This window comes from Danio aesculapii, chromosome 5 (genome assembly GCF_903798145.1).
Source record: "Danio aesculapii chromosome 5, fDanAes4.1, whole genome shotgun sequence".
NCBI classification, from domain to species: Eukaryota; Metazoa; Chordata; class Actinopteri; order Cypriniformes; family Danionidae; genus Danio; species Danio aesculapii.
The window spans coordinates 30,583,061-30,598,701 of record NC_079439.1 but is presented as its reverse complement, the minus strand read 5'-3'; the positions used below and the strand labels follow the sequence as shown (position 1 = coordinate 30,598,701).

Sequence of the window (15,641 nt, the reverse complement as noted above, 5' to 3'; positions counted from 1 at the left end):
GAATAAATTGTTGGCTGAATGAATGAATGAATTGATGGCAGAATAAATAAATGAATGTATGAATGAATGAATTATTGTCTGAATGAATGAATGAATGAATTATTGGCTGAATGAATGAATGAGTTATTGGCTAAATTAATAAAAGAAAGAAGGAGAAAGAAAGAAAGAAAGAAAGAATTATTGGTAAATAAATGAATGAATAAACGAATAAATTATTGGTGAAATAAATTAATGAATTAATTATTGGCTAAATGAATGAATGAAGGAATTATTGGCTAAATGAATGAACGAATGAGTTATTGGCTAAATTAATGAAAGAAAGGAAGAAAGAAAGAAAGAAAGAAAGAAAGAAAGAAAGAATGAATTATTGGTTAATGAATAAATGAATAAACAAATGAACTATTGGCTAAAGGAATGAATGAATCATTGGCTGAATGAATGAAAGAAAGCAATGAATGAATTATTGGTTAATAAATGAATGAATAAACAAATGAAATATTGGCTAAATGAATGAATGAATTAATTAATTATTGGCTGAGTGAATGAATGAATTATTGGCTAAATGAATGAATAAATGACATTGAATGAATGAATTATTGAGTGAATGGATTATTGAATGAATGAATTAATTAATTAATTAATTAATCTAGAGCAGATGAAAACTAAAATGTTTGAAAGGGTGAGGAGAATGTCTTTGAAGAAAACATTGAAATTATTTGACTGGATTGCATTGTGAATTAAGGCCAATTTACATCACACCAAACGAGCTAAACAAATGGCAACAGTTTGTCAAATTTTGCTGGATCAATATGTAACCTCTGTGTCTAAATCAGCTGTTGTTGGGTCAAAGAAAGTCTATAATTTGGTGATTACCGGTGTTTGTCATGATCTGCCGGTGTGCTGGGAATTGGCATGAAAAGTATATACTCTTACTGTACTGTGGTGTTCATGAATGTACAGGCATGGTGGCTCAGCGTCTATCAGATGCTGAACTGAAGAAGGAGCTCTCTACAGTCTGGCCAAACCTGTCTCAGAAGACCATGGATCTGCTGGTCACTCCACATAAACGTAAACACCATAATGAATCATTTGTCAGGAGATTCTTTCTAACTTTGACTAAAAATACTCTCAAACACTTGCATCTATATATATATATATATATATATATATATATATATATATATATATATATATATATATATATATATATATATATATATCCAAAGAAGTACAGACATACCGTTATCTGAACAAAGCACAGACAGTTTCACATCTGTAAACATCTCTGAACATAGTACAGAGCTAATGACCTCTAGTGGTCGCTAATAGAACTTACACAACTAATACAATGCATTTGTGTCTTTTGCAGCTAATGAGCTCACAGTAGGGAAGGTGTATGCAGCTCTTATGATCTTCGACTATTACAAGCAGAACAGAGCAAAAAGACTTCAGATGCAGCAACAGCAGCTGAAAGAACAGGCAGGACCTGGATCTCAGGTAATATATAAGGACATATTCAATACAAGTCAAAAGTTACGTAATAAATCGTGCTATCAAAACAATCAACCATGATCAGTCACATCCAAAATAGAAGTTTGCTTTTATATAAGATGTTTTTGTGCTGCTTTGCATATTTATTATGCATATATAGATACATACATGTATATATAAAAAAGTTTATTTATGTTTAAATTTATTACAAGTTTTTTTTGTTTTGTATAAATAAATCAATATATTAGTACACAAATATATTATGTAAACACAAACTTTTATTTTGGATTTGATTAATGGCTATTAATTGTTTGGCAAATAATTGTTTAAAAGTCAGCGTGAACTGAAAATTGCTGAGACTTTTATTTCAGTATGTTGCTGTACAGTACTTCCAATTAAAACTGAACATTGAGTAGAGGCAGGGTTTCTTTTGGTGCACCATTCCTTAAATAAACTAATAATATAACTAACAAACTAACATAAGAGGGGTGTGATTAAGAATATTGTGGCTGATGCCGTCAAACTGACATAGGCAAGGCAAATTTTTTTCCCAATTTTACACAACTGTAGTTGATCCAAAGTGCTTTATGATAATAAAATAAAATAGTTGATAAATAAAATCAAATAAAACGTGTGTTAAAATATAAGAAAAGGGAAACAAATTATATATAAACTGAAATACAGATATAAAATGACATGCAAAGATTACTCAAATGCAAGGGAGTGAAAATAAGTCTTTAAATTTGATTTAAAAGCATCCAATGATGGAGAAATCCTGATGTTCAGAGGGAGACTGTTCCAGAGCTTTGGGGCCACAAAACACAAAAAGCTTGATCACCTTTTGATTTGCAGCGAGACTGTGGGACAGACAAACTGATCATAGGACATTAATGGCCTGCAAGCTGTATATGGCATAATAAATTTACAGATATATGCAGAATTGTTCAATGTCTTATATGTGAAAAGAAGGATCTTAAATCAACTCTGAGTTGTGCAATGAGGCAAGAACAGGGGAGATATGATCACTTTTCGTAGTTCCTGTTATCAATCTGGCTGTAACCGAGACAGTGTTGACTAAGGTAGACCAATGTACAAAGAGTTACAGTAGTCTAACCGAGAGGAGATTATAAAATTCATCAACATCAACAACGAAAGACTACCACTCCAAATGTGAAAGCAAGTAGGCAGACTTTCATTGAAGATTATCAAAAAAAAAATTTTCCAGTGGATTAACTCCACTTTTCCAGTGGAGCAACAATTAATTGTTTCCCTAAAGAATAACAATGTGCACTCGACATTGTAAATTTTGAATTTGAAGTCAAATAGAAGTACAATAAAAATATTTTGTAAAAAAATGATGGTAATGAACACCTGGACACCTCTCCTCTCTGTGTTTATAACAGTGTGTTTTGATTTTCTCTGTTTGAAGAATAAAGTCAGCGCTCTTTTAGAGCCCATTCTCCCACTAACCCACATGCAAGATCAGCCAATGAACAGTGTCGATTCAGCTTCAGAGTGTCAAGCTCAGACCAGACCCAGCTCCACCACACTCAACAATGGACGCACAACGTGAGCACAGAATCCTTGCTGCCTGCACACACACTACATTAACAGTAACCTGTTTGCTTTATCTACTCAGATGTCTTTTTTTTCTCTCTTGCCCAGTCTTGACAACACAATAAAAGGGTCTTCATCCTGGGCCTCAGAGAAATCCAAGGAGGTCCAGAAGTCTAAACGGAGACCAATGTCCAGAGGTCAATCTGAGGATGCCTCAAATGCAAACACTGCCCAGGTGCTGTAATTAAAACATTGACTCTCATTTTAAACAGGGTTTTTCTTGCGTATTTATATTTTTATTGTGTATGTGTGTGTTTGTGTTTGTGTAATAGGAGTCAGTAGAAATGAGAAAGATGGAGAACAGTGCCAACACAGTGACCTCTGGTGGCCTTGAGGGCCAAGGACGTGCAGCGTCCATGCCAAAACTCAATGCTGAGATGCAGGTATGCAGTTTGACTTGTTTAATTTATGACAATGTAAGTGAATATACTTAATTAGGAATGACTCTGGGGTTTAAAAATGAAAAATCATATTGTGTAAAAACCGATTCTAAATAGGAATGGGTGAAATGGGCAAAAAATAATGTTTGTATGTATTTATGTTTACTGTTTACTTTCAAAGATTTGTCAGGCACAATGATTACTGTATGCACATGCATCTATTAATTCTAATAGATGAATGCATAATCTTTGTCTTGTTTTCTAAATACAAAGAAACATTTTTCACGTGCCAGGTCTGATGAAAATGGAGCATTTTCTTCTGTTTCAAGGCACAGGGGAAGTAAAACATAATACAATTAGTCATTGGTAGGTTGCCAGATCTGCACCCTGGATCAGTTTTCGGCCTGTGCTGGCTAGGAGGAAGTGAACTGAAGCTCACAATCAGAATAAGTAGACTCAAGAAAGAGGTTGAGATTACTTTTTGCTTACTTTGAGATGGACTTATAAATCCATCTTTGTTTAAATAAATGTAATTTGCACAGAACTGGCTAAAAGGACTGATACATTTTACAAATGGATTGTTTTGTTTTAGGATCTCAGCATACAGATTGCTTTATGTTATAGTGTGCCAGAACGATAGCGTCAAAAATAAATCTAAAATCATCCAAGTATGAAATTCACATTCCATTTGGGCTCTGCAAAAGACAATCCGTCCATTAAGACTCATCAGGATATTCCTCCTATCAAATCACACCTATCCCACACCTCTCCAGTGCTAATGGGCTGCTCTGGCTCGCTGAGTGCCTCTATTTCACTCCTAAATTTGATTCCCATCCAAAACCAAATCTCTTTAAAGTGCAGGACCAACCGATAAGAGACATTAGATGCTGAATGTAGCGTTTCAGCACCTGCTAATATGGCCAAATCCCTCTGATTTCTGCCGAGGAAATCCCTTCTCTACTGGCACCCAGCCACCTCCCATCCTTCTGCTAGACGGATGAAAAGAAAAGAACCAAATAACAGCCTCAACACACAGATTCAATTAAACCACGACCAGAAACTTTGCAAAACTATGACACATGGGAATACCTGTGAAGACATGATTTACAAGCATGCCTTAAGAAATGATTTGTTTCTGTCAAGGATGGATGGGAGGAAAATTTATTTGCTTCAAAGAAAATAAAAAACACCAACAATAATAATAATGAACAAATAAATTGGTTTATAAAATAACACACACCTTTTATAAGCATTCAGAACAATAATTTGGTCATGTCTTTTCTCAAATGTGGGTTTCAGTGTTGTTAATATTATAATAAAATAATATTTAAAGTATGTAAGAAACCGTGCATTGAATGAATATGATTGTTTTGGTAACACTTTATTTTAAGTCACAATTCATGCTATTTACTACTGGCATATTACCTGCCTATTATTAAGAGATGTTAACTGTTTATTAGTAGTTTTAAAAGAAACCTATTTTACCTCTTTTACAAGATGTAAGATAAGACTTTGGTGTCTCCAGAATGTATCTGTAAAGTTTCAGCTCAAAATACCCGTCAGATTATTGATTATATAATGTAGAATCGGTCCATTTTAATGTCTTGAGTACAGTGTAGCTGTTTTTGTAGCCTGTGGCTTTAAATCCAAATGAGCTACTTCTCCCCACCCACCTCTCCGATATGCCTCTCTGCTTCTCATGCATACGTCAGATAAACAGCTGTCAGTGATAGAGACAGACATGGATGAAGCTGAAATAAGGTCACGAGTCAAAAATACCAAGTACGTTTATTTGATGTATTTGAGGTGGAGTCTATTCAAGCCTTTCTGAAACGATGAGTCACACAGAAATGCCGTTTGCAGTACACACACACACATATGCGCGTTTATTGACACGATTCGGTCGTGGTGATTATAGCGGTTAAGAATTACATAATGATTTTACTCTCTTTATTACAAACATGCTCTTGAATTTTATGTTTCAAATTTGACAAAATTAATTATTGAGGTGCAGCTGATCACAGAGACTTGTAAATATGTTGTAATCCCAGTTTCTTTGCAAAAAAACGTTCTGTGAATGTGTGTATACATGTTATTATGGAGACATGGCACCTGTCAATCAGTCTGTGGCCAGAGAAAACCACACTCCTACGTCATGTTGCGGTGGGCCTCAAAATCCCTGGGATTTGGATCCTATTTTAATGTCTGTAAATTTAAAAAAAGAGACTTGTTGTGTTTAAAATATGTCTTAGTTAATGGTTTGTTAATAGTGTGAATTGTGACTTTTTGAGCTTAGGCTGAAGATAATTTTGCTTGTAGTACAGCGCAATATCACTACTTGCTCAAAAATAACATATTTTCATCCAATGTTTGCTATTCCCTTCTCTCTTTCCATGTTGTCTCGCATTTTGTCTTCTTACGTCCTCAGAGGAGTTATTCCCGCCATTCTCCTGGAACGTTACTGGAAGTATGATTAAATTTTTAAATATTAAATTGTGTGTGTATATATATATATATATATATATATATATATATATATATATATATATATATATATATATATATATATATATATATATATAAATTCTAGGTTGGAGCAAGACTTGAGATTAGAATCTAAGATGAACTTCATGTTATTAGTTCTAAGAATCTAAGAATTAGCAGTCTGTTGTACTGCAAAACATGAAATCAAAGGAGCTCTATACAGTCACTGACCTTTGATCATTTCAGACGTTGTTAAACACACCTGTGGATAGGAGCATAAATTGGGGGTCTAAGCCCAAAATGAGCATTTCCTCAAACGGGATTAGCTCAGCTGCTACAGATGTTACCCTGCCTATGATACTTTAACGCCATAATGAGCCCTTAGATAGTTACTTTGGTTCAGAGCTCATCCCTGTTTTGATTCATATGAGATAAAATGGAGGTTTAGCATACAAGACAATGTTATTATAGGCAATTTTAGTACAGCATTCCTTGTAATATTCCAAGATAACAATTTCCAAAAGCATTTATGTAACCACCACTTGTTTTTTTCCTCAGCCTATTCCCGATTCCCCCATGAGGCGCTCTGCATCCACTTTTACTCCACAGCGCCCTCACGAGGTGAATCTGAATGACTACATTCTGGAGAAACCTGTTCAGGAACGCCATCACCACCATCACCATCATCACCGATGCCATCATCGCCGGGACAGAGACAAGAAACAGAGATCTCTGGACAGGTCGCCTACTGGCCACCACAAAACTACAGGTCAGTATAGTTTTATTGCTGTTAAGAGCCTGTGAAACACAATTAACAGCAAGAGGCAAGCCTGTTTTATCAAATGATCTTTTTTGTGTCATTATAAATTGATGCCAAACCCAAACAGGAATCAGTTGTGAGGATTGGTGAAGTGCAGATGCAGGGTCTGATGTGAGAGCGTCCGGCCGCAGCTGGCCTCTATTAGTCAGATAAAAGAAGCTGACAGACACGCAGACCCATGACCTGCTAGTTTATGGCTCCCTCTCAGCAGGCCAATAGAGAGCAGGGAAGAAAAAATTCAGAGGCAGTCAGGTTTTTGACTTGAGTCTGTTGAAGAATGTGAAATCTAGAAGAGAGTGGACACTGTGAGAGATGAGGCAGCCACAGCAGGGCTCAATGGCTCAAGAAATCCTGTTGTTTTCTTTTATTTTCCTTTAGGGTTTAGAGAGCGTAAAAATACCTGACCCTTTCTCAAGTTCTAAAGTGAAAATTGTGCTTAAATATATAATAAGTTTCATTTGTAAAACAAATTTTAACATGCAAAGCAGAGTTTTATAATATATTTTAAAAATGTATTGTTGAATTTTTCTAACCTTATTTTAAAGTAATTTAAATATTAAATCAAATTTTATATTGAAATAAAAAAATTAAATGTGATTTTTAAAGTTAAAACAGCATTCTTAAAACATATTTGAATATAACAGTTGAAGTCATAACATTATGTCATATATAAGTCATATATATTAGCCCCCCCCCCCCCCTCTCGAATTATTGGCCCCTGAATAATTAGCTGTTTTTTTGTTTGTTTGTTTTTTCATATTTGTTTATTTGTTTTTTTTCCTATTTATTTTTCCCCCAATTTCTGTTTAACAGAGAGAAGATTTTTTTCAACACATTTCTAAACATAATAGTTTTAATAACTCATTTGTAATAACTGATTTATTTTATCTTTGCCATGATGGCAGTAAATAATATTTTACTAGATATTTTTCAAGACACTTCTATACAGCTTAAAGTGACATTTAAAGGCTTAACTAGGTTATTTAGGTTAACTAGGCAGGTTAGGGTAATTAGGCAAGTTATTGTATAATGATGGTTTGTTCTGTAGACTATCGAAAAAAACATCGCTTAAAGGGGCTAATAATTTTGACCTTAAAATGGTTTTTAAAAAATTTAAAACTGCTTTTATTTTAGCCGAATTAAAGCAAATAAGACTTTCTCCAGAAGAAAAAAATATTATCAGACACACTGTGAAAATTTCCTTGCTCTTTTAAACATCATTTGGATAATATTTAAAAAAGAAAAAAAAATCAAAGGGGGGCTAATAATTCTGACTTCTGACTGTATATAATTTAATCTTCATATATTTGATGAAACATTTTGATGTTTTAAAGGGGTGGTCCAGAGTGTATTTTAAGGCTTGGTTGTGTTTATAAGATGCAAAGCAATGTGTGCTCATGCTTCATTTGTAAAATAATCACGTTATGTTTTATATATCTTACTTTAATTTTATACAGCTACTCAGCTAACATGAAAATGACTGTCATATTTCCTAGTTCCTCTGAAAGGCCCGCCCTCAAGAGGCTCTGATTGGTCAGCTAACATAATGTGCTGTGATTCACGTCACCAGTAAAGCTTGACAGCACTAATAGCACGTGCTGTGCTTCTGCTGTGTAAATACTGTTTGAAATACTGAAATACTGAAAATGTAAAGGACACAACTGAACCTCACGCCTGCTCTCTTAAATGAAATTTGGCAAATGTCTTTCACATATATTTGGGATAAGCATGTGTAAGTAATATGAAACGTTCACATATCTTTTGCAAGTTGATTAATTGAGATGTAGAATGCAGGGAAAGCGGCCTCATAAAGAGTCTCTGCAGCTCTGGTGAAGATTGTGGGTGTTTACAGGGGTTTGATGGATAAATATGAGTTTGTAGCTAAATTGCTAACAGTGCCAAACAGCATTTCCGGTTGTTTACATCCTTGTTTACGTCCTTGCTACAACATACTGTTAATGTTAGAAATTGTGCATGTAATAGATCTATTAACAAATAAAAATACTTACAGGTTGTAACTCACAATCCACAGCTTCATCTATTATGGTTGGAGCTGCTCCTTTGAGGAGATTTTAGCCGTATGCAGCACTGAACTGGGAGAGATTCTGGAAGCTCTTCTTTGTCAAATACTACACATATCCTTTTTTATAATTCTCTGGAACATAATTAAAATTAAATTGTAAGCACTTCTCTCTTTGTGTTATGTCCCTTGGAAGCACAAATACAGAACAACAGAACAAGCTCTGTGGAAATAGCAGCATTTGCACGCATTTTAGCTTTCTCTGCTATAACATTACAGCGCCTCTGGCCACACCCCTTTGCTGCACAGGATGTATCCACGTGATGAATGCACGTAACCTGACACATTTGTGATTTCACTAATCCGGATGTATTTTTTGTAGTCCTCAAACTTCGTTTGCTGTAGGCTTTGCTAAGCGAACTCTGTAAAAGCCAGTGTCTCACTTTGCATTGAACTTTGAGCGTATTACATTCAGAGATGTATTCATGTTCACACAGCTACATTACACATCAACTAAAGTTTAAAATATGACATTGTAGTGGACCACCACTTTAATAGATTGTCTTTCTTGTCCTCATTCTCAGGCACAGCCACTGACCCTGTAGAGGAGAGGGCACATGACCGGGGTCGTTCCCATGAGAGGAAGCACCATTCATCTTCAGGAGAGAAGCAGCGGTATTACTCGTGTGATCGCTATGCCAGTCGGGAACACTGTTCCAGCAAATCTGCCGTGGCAAGCTGTGCCACCTCACCCAGCGAGACCCAGGAGGCCAATCTTAACAAGCAGGTGGGATAGTTGGTGTCGAAACAGGACAGGGACATGTGTTAAAATGAAATGTTGGGTCAGGTGCTTAGAGACTGGAGAATGGGGTATAAATTCCGAGTTAACAATAAGCTCTATCGGCAGCATCTACCTGTATGTCCCTCAGGATGGAAAAGAAAACACATATTGAGACTAAAGTAAAGTAATGTGCAAAGGTCTCAGGTCACCATTATATTTGTTGTTTTAGCAATGGTATAATGTCCATATAATTATCTCTCACTCTCCACCTGAACAGTGAAATCATATTTGGAGGGAAAAACAGCTGATAAAACATTGACAGTCATCAACTGGCCAAATTCCAGACCTGAATATTTGAGATTATCAAATAGAAAAAAATAGTAATAAATAAATCTTTCAAGCTAACATTTAAGTCTTAAAAAGTCTTAAATTATTATTGTTATTAATATATTTAAAAAAAATGTTCTGTAAATATACTTGTTATTATAAATCAATTTTCCCTCTTTGAATAATCCTTCTGTAGATACTGACATGCCAATGATTGTAACAAGTTGCTTTTTTATATAGTGATAAGACATTAATTCTAAACAATATATTTTTCATGTCACAACCCCTTTAAGTTTTATACACATTACCATGAAACTAATATGATTGATCAGCTAAGTTCTATAAATTCGTTTAACTCCTGTCAGTCATTTAAAAGGGTTTCTAGTTCAATTAGCTTTCATATTTTTTAATAAAAAAATAAAACTTAGCATTTTTTCCATATCTAGGGGCAGCAAATGTATCCAAATACATTTTTAAAATATTATTAATTATTAAAGGGAACAGTATTTAGGTGATAGGTTTTTGAAGTATTTTAAAGCAATGAGAATATTGAGATAATGTATATTGTTATATTATGCACTTTTTGGTTGCACTTTATTTGTCCATGTACTTAAAGTCCAAATTAAATCAAAATGTAAAATCTTAAACAAAAAAAAATGTTTGTTTTGGTAATCTTTAATCAAAATCTGACCATTTGCTTCTGTTCTGGAATGGCAGGAAGCTTGGGCAAAATCTGCTTAGCAAGACACCTTCAACAATTAATTTCTTGAGAGAGAAAGATGAGAGGAGGAGTGCAAAAGTAATACCTTGCTCCCAGTCATCTGGTTTAGTTGGAAATATACCATCATACCAAAATGAAAGACTGTAGCAGCTTCCAGTTCAAGTGGACTTTAACGTGTACTAAACTAAGTGATATTTAAGCCTACCCATGGGATATTTAAGGTAACTATATGGGTTTATGTAAGGATTAGGAGGAGTAAGAGTAGGTTTAGTGATAGTACCTATTGTAGTTATTACCCAATACATGTACACTACCTGACAAAAATCTTGTCATTGATCCCAGTTGTAAGAGCATCAAATAATAAATTGACTTCTAGTTAATCATTTAGAAAAGTGGCATAAAGTGATGGGTTGCAGCTGCTTGATAAGTTGGTGGTTCATTCTGCTGTGGCGACCCCAGAATAATAAAGGGACTAAAAAAAAAAGTGGCAGAAGGTAGATTTTTCCGATGAGTCATCTGTTGAATTGCAATTCTGGATTCTAATAGAAATCAGTCAAGTTTGGTGAATAAAAAATCATGGTTTGGGGTTACATTCAGTATGGGGGTGTGCGAGAGATAAGCAGAGGGGATGGCAACATCAATGGCCTGAGGTATCAAGACATTTGTGCTGACCATTACATTATAAACCACAGGAGAGGGCAAATTCTTAACCAGTATAGAGCTCCTTCTCACACTTCAGCCTCCACATCAAAGTTCCTGAAAGCAAAGAAGGTCAAGATGCTCCAGGTTTTGCCAGCCCAGTCACCAGACATGAACGTTATTGAGCATGTCTGGCGTAAGATGAAGGAGGAGGCATTGAAGATAAATCCAGATAATCTTGATGAACTCTGGGAGTCCTGCAAGAACTCTTTCTTTGCCATTCCAGATGACTTTATTAATAAGTTATTTGAGTCATTTCAGAGATGAATGGATGCAGTCCTCTAAGCTCATGGGAGTCATGCACAATATTCATTCTTTTTCCACTGCACCATGACTTTATATTCTTTACTGGACATTATTTCTGTTAAGTGACGAGACTTTTGTCCAAGCAAATTCAGACCTTACTGTCCTAATTAAATAATTAAAAATCAAGGCAGGATCGTATTTTATTTTAGTAAAACAATCGTAATCTAGAGGCCTTTGCCTTTCATATAAGCCACTTCTGATACCAAATGATCAACTAGAAGTCAAGTTATTATTTGTTGTTCCTATAACTTGGATAGGTGACAAGACTTTTGTCAGGTAGTGTAAGGACTGTGGTAAGTACATAGTATGTACATGTAAAACAGTACAGTAAATGAAGTGCAGATCATTATTTTTCCCTTTGTTTTGCATATTGTGATGATGTGCAGTAAAAGTTGTTCTTCTCTTGAGCTGTAGTGCAAGCACTCATAGGCTTTCACTTCTCTTTCCACTCTTCTTCCACACCATTTCTCTGTGCATTTGTCTGTCTTTTCTTTCCTTGTTGTTGCTGTCATCTCCATTTTTGTCCTATTCGTCCTCCATCTTTTTCTGTCTTGTCCAACACATTGTTCCTTCTTCCTTCCCTTCTTGCTTCCTTTGGCTCCTGGTCCCTGTCTAACCATTTGGGCATTTCCCCCTCATCGTTTTTATTGTTTTGATTTGCTTGTTTAATTTTCATCTAGGGCAGTGGGTGGGCTAAGGGGAGCCCAGTGTTGTTGACTTCAGGGGCGAGCACTCCAAGCCGAGGGCGCAGACAGCTGCCCCAGACCCCCCTCACTCCTCGTCCCTCTGTGGCCTACAGGACTGCCAACTCTTCCCCTGTGCAATTTCTGGCCACAACGGCCAGCTTGCTACCCCCGAGTCCCAGCAGGCTGAGCCGCGGTCTGTCCGAGCACAACGCTCTTTTACTCAGCGGCTCCATCTCCAGCTCGCCGGCCCCCGTCAGTCGCATTAACTCAGAACCCTTCTTGGGGCCCCTGGACCACCCTGCTGGCCTGCAGCCCGAAGCCTTCGCTGTCTTCCAAGAGGACCCGAGCCCTCAGATGGGCCGTTCTCCCCAGACTGTAGGGATGCCTATTGTGGCCATCCCCCCACCTCCCCCACAGCAGTTTCGCAGGGTCCCCAACGGGTACCACTTCTCCATGGGCCCCAGCGCCAGCAGAGGACGGGCACAGCAGTACTACCCAGAGGCAGAGGTGGAGGACTGGTGCTAGCATGGCTTTAATTTGATTGATTGATTGATGTTTTCCTTTTCTAATCATGATGAGTTTTATCATCTCTTATTTTGCGGGTGGTGTTAAATGCAGTAAAACTTGTATTTGTTTTTCAATGTCAACGAGATGAAACCTATACTTGTACTATTGGCTTAGAAAGCAACAGACGTGAGATCCGTGGGTGTGATCTCTTTACAAACACACAAGATCAACAGTTGATGTGAAAACACTAGTCTTTGCCTTTCTACAGGCAATAGATGCCAAATCGTGCTTGCGTATCCTGGTAAAAGAGTGACCCACTGCTTCAAATGTAGACCGCAATGGGCATCTGGCCAGTTTCCTTCAATGCCAGCCTCTGAGATGCACTCGAAATGCAAATATGCCCCTGGAAATGTTATCTTGGCATTCGAAATGTACCTTTTATGGAGCAAAGTCTTGGTTGGAAGTGCAAGCAACGAAACGCACAATAGCTGCGCCCCCTAAGAGAATTCCGCGTTATTTCACACTGTTGTTAAGCAGATTGTTCATTATGCTGCTGATGACCATTCCTTGCACATGTATATGACTATGTGCAGAACCTTTGACAACCATAATGTAGTTTGTTTTGTATCAAATTGTTGTAGATATTTTATCTATTCATTATGTGCTTTTTTGTATTGTAAAAACAAAGGGTTTTACGTAAGAAAACAATGCTTACAGCTTCACCATACTGTCAGGTCTACAGATTCTTCTAGACTGCTCCAGATGTTATTTACAAAGTGCCTAACCTTTTGAATATATTGTAGTAGTGATGCAACCTCAGCCTTTTTTAGTGCATCAACACTTAAGAGAGTGAACTGAACAAGGGGTAAAAGGAACTACAAGGTGATCGCAGGCCTTAACTCAGAAGCAAAGTTACAGTACCTTTGAATTCACATTAGGTTTTTTCGAATGGAAATGACAGTATGATTGTTTTGGTTTTTTAATTCTCGTCTCCTTTTTTGTACGATTTTAGTACTGAATGGAATATTGAAAATTCCATTACCAAAAGCATATATTAGTGAATAAAACTGCAGTAGTTGTGTATATGTCCTGACGGGGACTTTATAACCAGTTATAAAATTGCATGTTTAAAAAAAAAGAAAAAAAAGTCTTCAAGCATTGATTGACCATGGTTACAGAACCGATATTAACGGTGTATGTTTCCTGTCCTGATGAAGATGCTCAAACTGCATTGCTATTTGCCTTCTCTGTTTGATCTTTTACGGTTAGATGGACTGAGAACTGTCACAAAACAGTGTGTTTCGCTCGTGTAGCAGCTTTCCCAGCGTGAGCGCGTGTTGTGTTGCGTTGAGTCGGGGTCCTGGCACCGATACAGTAGGCTGATCTGTGTTAAGGTTAAACTTTCCCCCTCATGGCACTCCTCCAAACACCCCCAGACACACATACACACTCACCGCTTTCATTCTGCCGCCGTTCCCCAGCTGCTGGCCGTATAGAAATATGGCCGGCTTCTTTTTATCACGCTGGTAACATGAGAGGAATATTTAGCCACCTGAATGCAGAGGGTGTGGCGGTCTGAAGAAACACACACAAAAAAAGCCTCTATTGGGACACTGTGCGGTCCAGGATCACTTCACGAGCTCTGCATTAACATCACATGAATGTGTTGGAGAAGTGTTTGGCTAATCAGGTGATTCTTGGCCACTGATGTGTCAGGACTTTGCAGACAGTGAATGTTCTTTCCTTTTTCATTGTTTTTTTAAGACATATATTTTCTTTACGTAGGGCTATGCAACGAGATGACACTTTGAAAAATATACTTCATTCATTTTGTAGCTTTACCTGCTGGGAAACCCAGATTCAGGCTTTAGCATGATAGTGACCAAATCTTTCTTTCTTTCCTTTTTTATAATAAAAACATCAAAAAAAGTATGAAAAACTATATTTTAGAATGCATAATGGCACAATGATTAAAAAGCAGAAATCAGCAAAAAATACATATATATATATATATAAATATAAAAAATTGCAAGTTTCTGAATGTGCATGCATCAGAGATGTTCAGTTTGTCAGGGGGAAAGAAGAAGAAATGTTTCAAATCTACAGTCTGAACAACTGCTATTTTTCTACGTACTCTGTGAGACTGAGGTTAAAGGGTGTGCTGACATTTTGCTGATATTGTTATGAGTTGTTGCATTGTTCATGTGTAACTAAGGAACAAATCTTTGCACTCACAGCACATCCATTGATGTCCTTCGGCATGTTGCCATAGTGGATCAAAACTGTGGTCAATCAATAGATAAACCCATTTATTCAGCTTCTCTCCAATTTTAAAAATTCCATCATCTACCAAACCTTTCATATTTTATTGCCAAAATCTAAAATGCTCTTTTCCCCTGTACATCAACCAAACTTAAATGTGGCTGTTTCCAGAAAGATTAATGTTTGCATGGTCTTAAACTGTATGTGCATGTTGAATACCCACGGTTGATCTTCGTACCTTTTGATACAATGTATTCAATTTTTTGGTTGGATTTTTTTTAACAACCTTTGATATGAATTAGGGGGTTTGTTGAAATAAGACAAAAAATTAATTGTTGAAACATTTATAAATAAAGGAAACAGTATTGAACTTGACAGCTCCATCCATGCGTAAGAGCGGAGACATCCTTTATTTCAATTCTGCTATTGACTTGTTTGTTGCCTGATTTCTGTTCCATGGCCAGACTTTGAAATCTGCAGTTGTTTCTACTATAACTTTTTGTATGAAGCGTAAAAAAAAAACAGCTCAAATAAAAAAGA

At 36.5% G+C, this 15,641-nt stretch overlaps 1 protein-coding gene across 1 annotated transcript in view; it reads left to right on the top strand.

The window, feature by feature from the left end:
• The window catches only part of cacna1ba (calcium channel, voltage-dependent, N type, alpha 1B subunit, a), a 206,702-nt gene extending 191,526 nt beyond the window's left edge, over positions 1–15,176 (top strand). Inside the window, exons 42-50 of the mRNA XM_056457880.1 lie at positions 961–1,068; positions 1,370–1,497; positions 2,921–3,060; positions 3,157–3,283; positions 3,381–3,491; positions 5,917–5,955; positions 6,531–6,741; positions 9,397–9,599; positions 12,327–15,176. Of these exons, the coding sequence (XP_056313855.1) occupies positions 961–1,068; positions 1,370–1,497; positions 2,921–3,060; positions 3,157–3,283; positions 3,381–3,491; positions 5,917–5,955; positions 6,531–6,741; positions 9,397–9,599; positions 12,327–12,857 (1,598 nt within the window). The 3' untranslated portion in view covers positions 12,858–15,176. The remainder of the gene's footprint in view (positions 1–960; positions 1,069–1,369; positions 1,498–2,920; positions 3,061–3,156; positions 3,284–3,380; positions 3,492–5,916; positions 5,956–6,530; positions 6,742–9,396; positions 9,600–12,326) is intronic.
• The last annotated feature ends 465 nt before the right edge of the window (positions 15,177–15,641 follow it).